This window comes from Onychostruthus taczanowskii, unplaced genomic scaffold (genome assembly GCF_017590055.1).
Source record: "Onychostruthus taczanowskii isolate IOZ18803 unplaced genomic scaffold, ASM1759005v1 scaffold90, whole genome shotgun sequence".
Lineage (NCBI taxonomy): Eukaryota > Metazoa > Chordata > Aves > Passeriformes > Passeridae > Onychostruthus > Onychostruthus taczanowskii.
The window spans coordinates 2550271-2556314 of record NW_024506994.1 but is presented as its reverse complement, the minus strand read 5'-3'; the positions used below and the strand labels follow the sequence as shown (position 1 = coordinate 2556314).

The window sequence follows — 6044 nt, the reverse complement described above, 5'->3', positions numbered from 1 at the left end:
TGATCAACATAATATGAAGATTTTTTGAATAAAACTAGAGCAGGCCTGTGAATAATCATCACATGCCCTTGAAGGCAGAGGACTAAAGCTTAGTCTCTTACGCTGCTAAATCTAGTTTTGATGACCACTTAATATCTGTACACGGATCTAAGACATTAATTTATGTTCCCTAACATGTTTTCCTCTTGTACCCTTCCAAAAGGGATTTGGTTTGTGCTGCAGCACAGGAAAGGCTGGCATGAGGTGGGAATGGCTCTTGTGGTGGGGGACTCCAGGGTTGCTGCTGATTTTCTCATCAGGCTGTCTCAGAGCTGTTCCAGGTGCCTCAGAGCCCTGTACCGAGTGCTGTGGAGCTTGAAGCTGAGCCTCTGATCAGTGCTGGTCTCTGGGATTAGTCTGCAGGGAGAACTGGTGCTGTGGGATGAAAGCCAAGCTGAGCCTTCCTTGTACAGCCACAGCCAGCAGAAGTCCTCAGAAGAACTGCAAGTGACTGGGGCTTCATGCCAGAAATAACTCCTTATGTATTGGTGTGGCTTCCTGGAAGGAGCTGCAGGATGGTGCTGCCTCATCTCCCCCTCATCCCTTCTGCTCCCAGATGCTGTTAGCAGAGTGTAGGAATGCTCCCCAACTGGTTCCATACCACTGCAGTCAGTGGGGCAAGCAGTGGGCAAAGCCAGGGGTGGGGATGTTCTAATTCCAGGGCTGATCTTTCCATTGGAGCAGCACCTGCCGGGGTGTATAGAGGAAAAAGATGGGTCACTGGCCTGTGCTGGTACTGGGTCACTAATCATAAAATTACAGAATGGAATGGGTTGAAGGGACCTTAAAGATCATCTGCTTCCAACCCCTGTGATGTGGGCAGGGAAACCTCCCACTGCCCCAGGAAAAAAAGGACTTTGGGAGATTCCCCAGGCCAAATTCCTGTTTGCAGTGTGAAAACTGCAATTGGAATATGTTATTCAGGGCTGTGTTGGATTAAATTATATATATCTGCTAGGATGGAAGCTCCTCCACCATCCTGGTCCTATTTATCTTCATGGACTTTTCCACAGGAACTTGAGGAAAATTAGGAGAATATTTTGTGTATTTCTGAATTGCAGCTTCCCTTCAAGTCTAGGGCAGAGTGTGACAAGGACCTGCTAATCCCTCTGCAGCTGCTGGAGATGCCAGAGGGCCCGTCAGTGAGGAAGTTCCAGCTGCTGACCTCCCCTTTTGTGGGACAAGTGGTGGCCAAGGTGGGGGGAAGCAGCCGGAAGCTCAGTGTGAATGACCTGAATGCCCTGAGGCTCCAGGACTCCCAGGTGCGTTGAATTTACAGATCCATGACAAGTCTGAGGGCAGAAATCACCACTGTCCTGCACCTGGGTGAGAGAAGGTGCAGAACCTGTGAATGTTTCCCACAGGGTTTCACCTGGCTAAGTTGAGATGTCTGTGCTGTGGGTACTTGTCAGAAGTCACACTGGATTGGTCCTGCTGGGGCTTCACTAGCCTGACACCCCCAGATGATGATTTGGACCTGACTGGTCAAACCCTAGTGCAGCCTCACCTCTGATTAAAGGTGCGGAGCAAAATTAAAAGCACAAAATGTGCCCAGCACAAAGTGGGAAGATGAATTAGAAGCAATGATGACAAATTTCAAACCCCTGAGTGTCTGTCCTGGTGGGCCTAATGGGAATCTCTGTGAGGGATTCAGAATTGAATGGCGTCTAAACACCTTCTGCTTCAGGCAGGCAAAGAAAGGAATCTGCAAGGATGACCCCAGCTCTGATGGAATGGCGTGGATGCTGATGAATCCCATGTTCAGGGTGGGCTGATGTGCCCTCTAATAGAGGTTGTGGAAAATAAGTCCCTTGTATGGAAAGAGACAGAGGTTTTATCCCTGGAAGTGTTCAAAATCAAATTGGATGAGGGCTGAGCAACCTGGTCTAGTGGAGGTTGTCCTTGCCCATGGGTGGGGGTTTGGAATGAGATGAGCTTTAAGGTCCATTTGAACCCAAGCCTTTCTAGAATGTTATGATCCTTTATTGATCACATCCCACTTCTTTTCTCAGGTTCATGGGAAGAACTTGTACCTGGCATTTGTGGCAGCTGAAGGTCCTGTTGGATCAACTGCAGAAGAGACAGCGCTGCAAAGCGAGGCTGCTTGTGGGGCACACTGTCCTGCCCAGGGACAGCAAGGACAGGATGATACTCCGCATTCCCATTCCCAGGATGAGGAGCTGCAGGAAGCCCAGCACTCAAGATCTGAAGGCCCAGAGGCAGCAGAGGGTCGGGGCAATTGGCTGCGCATCCACTTTGGCATGTTCGGCAGCGTCCGGGCAAATGAGTTCTCAAGGGCAAGCAGAGCCAATAAAAGGGGGGACTGGAAGGATCCTGTGCCCAGGTATTTCCTCTTTTCTCCCACACCAAATCTGTGTGGGAATGCTCTTAGCCTTGATTTTCTCTGATAATTTTTAAGGCATGAGTGAATGTGGGGTGTGTTCAACCAGAGAATCCACAGTGGAATTGTAGGATGCAGTTGTCTGGGGATTATAGTACCAGCTCTGCTAAGATTTTTATCTTGAAGAGAGAAGTTTTAGGACGCCAGGCTGAATCATGCCCTAAAAGTGCCAGTTTCTCCCAGTTACGTGTTTTTTAAAAAGCCTTGGATAAATAACAAATGTCTCTTTCACCTGGATTCACAGAGTGAAGTGATGCTGTAAAAGGCAGCAGTGAATTGAAAACATGGCTATGGTTTGTGTCCTATATCCCACTGGAATTGTACAGAGCAAGGAGGAGCAGCTTCCCAGAGAAGCTGCGGCTGCCCCATCCCTGGAAGTGTCCAAGGCCAGGCTGGACAGGGCTTGGGGTAGGGGAAGGTGGCCCTGCCCATGGCAGAGGGTGGCCCAAGATGATCTTCGGGTTCTCTTCCAAACCATTTTATGATTCTGTGATTTTTTTGAAGGATGACTTTATTTCTATACAAGTATTTTTAGACACAGTTTTTTGTGCTACTTTTAGCATTCCTTTCTCTGATTTGTGGACTGTCCTGCTGAAGGCTTTGTCAATCAGGGTCACAGGGCAGCAGAAGGACAAACTTTTCACCAGCTGTGTGGGTTTACCACCGAGCTTCATGGCTGCCGTTGTTAAAGATGCCACCTTGCCTTGAGACAGTGGGCACCTGCAGAGTATAAAAAGTAGTTCAGAGATGTTTCTGATGAGAGACTTCAACTTCCCTGCTTCTCCCAGGCTGGTTCTGCATTTTGAGAGTGGAGGCTTCCTTGTTTTCTACAACTGCCGGATGCTCTGGTGCTCCTCTCCGAGGGCTGATCCTGCTTCTGACATCCTGTCTGTGGAATTCCACCGTGGCCGGGCGCTGCGTGCCCTCTGTGCACCCGATCCCATCTGCTACACTCTTCTAGACCAAAGATATTTTTCAGGGCTGGGTGAGTTCCAGGGAATAGGGGCAGAAGGAGAAATGGAGGAAGGTGGGTGGGATGTCTACAGATGCAGAAGTGCATGTCTGGGCAGTTTTCTCTTTAGTTTAAGTGCTTCTGGTTGATCCAGCTGAGGACGTGTGGTCATCCTCAAAGTGTGTAACAATGGCAGAGGGAAGAGAACCTCTTCCAGTCCGATCCCAGCTCTAAGTCTACTCTTTGGATGCCACCTCTGGTACAGGGAATGGTGTTGCTGGCTGTGATCCTTGAGGCAGGAATCACAGGTTGGAGCCAGCAGCCTGCATTACCTTGATGAGAAATATCCTTAGTGTCTCTTTGTTTTCAACCCCTTCCAGGGAACATCATTAAGAATGAGATCTTGTACCTGGCCAGGATCCACCCGTTAACACCAGGCTCCCTCTTGGCTCTCTCGGATCTGGAGCGTCTGCTGGACTGCGCCGTTCAGTTCAGCTCTGAGTGGCTGCACAACAAACTGCGTGGCCAAGGGCTGCACCCCCAGGTGTACCAGAAGGAGCAGTGTCCCCTTGGGCATCCCCTGAGGAAGGGCACTTTTGGACCCTCAGGTGGCTTCAAGAGACTGACGTGGTGGTGCCCTCAGTGCCAGCCTGCAGTGCTGCCAGGGGATGGGGACCCTTCCCCAGTCACTGAGTGACCTGTCCTGCTGGGTGGTCTCTTGATCCCTGCTCTTTATTGTCCTAGAAGGTCTCTGTGGTTTCTTTTAGGCTGTTGAGTTTGGTCCTTGTTAGGGACTTGTTAGGTCCAAGTTAGGGACTTGTCAGAGTTAAGTGCTCAGTGGAGGTGCCAGGTCCCCAGAGTGGCTGCAGAAAGGAAAAAGTGGCTGTCCATATTTTTTTAATTTGTCACAATGGCACCACAGTGTAAAGAGTTTGACCAGGTTTGAGGTGCATTGGTCACCCCGTTCAGGTGGAAGTGGATGGGAAGTGTAGAAGGTTGAGCAGGGGATTGCTGTGGTCTGAAGTGACCCTGTCACTTGACCCCGGAGGAGTCAGCAAAACAGAGGATATCCCTCTGCCTAAGCAGCTTGATTAATTAGGAATTAAATAATCCTGCCTCTGTTTGGAGCTGAATACCTGTGTGCTGGGCTGTGATTTGGTATGGTTAAACATGAGGGGCTGTTCCCTGTGTCAGCTCTGACAGGAACAGCTCTCTCCTTCCACATCGACATATACAAAATGTATGTCAGCAGTGCTCGGTGGAGCTCATCTCTGCACCCACAGGTTTCAGCTTTGTGGCAAACTGCCAATTCTAGATCACACTGTAAAAATTAAAAAAAAATTACAGTGTGTGGCAGTGTTGCATAAAACTCAGGATCTCCAAGGAAACCTGAAAGCAGGAAGGTTTGGAAATAGAGCTGTGTCGCTGTATACTAGGTGGGAACTGCTGCTGTCCTCTCTCCCTGGATTTGAGTTTATTTTAATAATAAGTTGTTTACTTGAGCAAAAAAAAAAAAAAAAAAAAAAAGCTGGAATTAGAATCAGTGATGTTCATCTCAAGTGTGTCCTTTTGGTAGTTTCTTGGTTAAAAACTGGGCTGTACATGGAAATTCCAGCTGCCTGGAATTGTTTAACAGCTACCTCTTTGGTGCTGCCTCTACAGAGTGGTACCAGTGACTTTCCTTGGCTGTGTAAGTGGTCTCATTAATGGGAACTGGATTTGAAGATGGATTGCAAATCAGCTGGGAATGCTGGAGGTAAACACATCTGTTTAGGCAGCTGCTTCCTAGGCAAGACTTGCACAGCCTCTCCCATGTGAACTGCAACACCTTTGAGTGGTTGCAGATTATGGGATTGCTGAATTAACCAATTAATGGCGTTATGGGGCCAAAGAAGGTGGTTAATGTCCCTTCTGCAGGGTGTTGGCCAAAACAAAGAATCACAGAATATCCTGAGCTGGAAGGGGCCCACGATGATGATCAAAGCCCAACTTCTGGAAGAAAACCACTCACGAAAAAAGAACCTCAAAAGCCGAATCTTGCACTTTGAAGGATGAGGATGGAGCTGGGTATGTGTTGGGTTCTCAGCACAGGAAAGGTTTGGACTATGGAAGCAAGTCCAGAGGAGGCCATGGAGGGTGCTGGAGCCCCTCTGCTGTGGAGACAGGCTCAGAGCTGGGGGTGTCCTGCTTGGAGAAGGCTCCAGAGAGACCTCAGAGCCCCTTTCAGTGCCTAAAGGGGCTCAGAAGGGCTGGAAAGGGCCTTTGGACAAGGGGGAATGGCTTCCCACTGCCAGAGCACGGGGTTAGATGGGGTACTGGGAACGAATTCTTCCCTGTGAGGAGGAGATGGGGGTGGGGTGGAATTCCCAGAGAAGCTGTGGCTTCTCCACCCCTGGAAGTGTCCAAGGCCAGGTTGGACGGGGCTTGTAGCAACCTGGGATAGTGGAAGGTGTCCCTGCCACGGCAGGGGGTTGGAACTGGAAGGTGTTCACGCTCCTTTCCCACGCCAACCCTCCCGTGCTTCCATGGCGGCTCCGCTCCCCTCACGCTCACACGAGGGGGTTCGGGGCCGCCGACTCCTTCCCGCTCCGCCTGTGCCGACGCGCGCCTCCGCCAATCAGCGCCCGCCGCCGGCCGTCACACCAGCCGCGC

General features: G+C 50.1%; 1 protein-coding gene across 1 annotated transcript; it reads left to right on the top strand.

Moving 5' to 3' along the window:
* The first annotated feature begins 249 nt into the window (after positions 1 to 249).
* Positions 250 to 4089, top strand: NEIL2 (nei like DNA glycosylase 2). Its single transcript, XM_041426210.1, is given in 5 exon segments — positions 250 to 482; positions 1118 to 1301; positions 2052 to 2383; positions 3229 to 3425; positions 3773 to 4089. Coding segments are annotated over 5 exon segments (1263 nt in total).
* The last annotated feature ends 1955 nt before the right edge of the window (positions 4090 to 6044 follow it).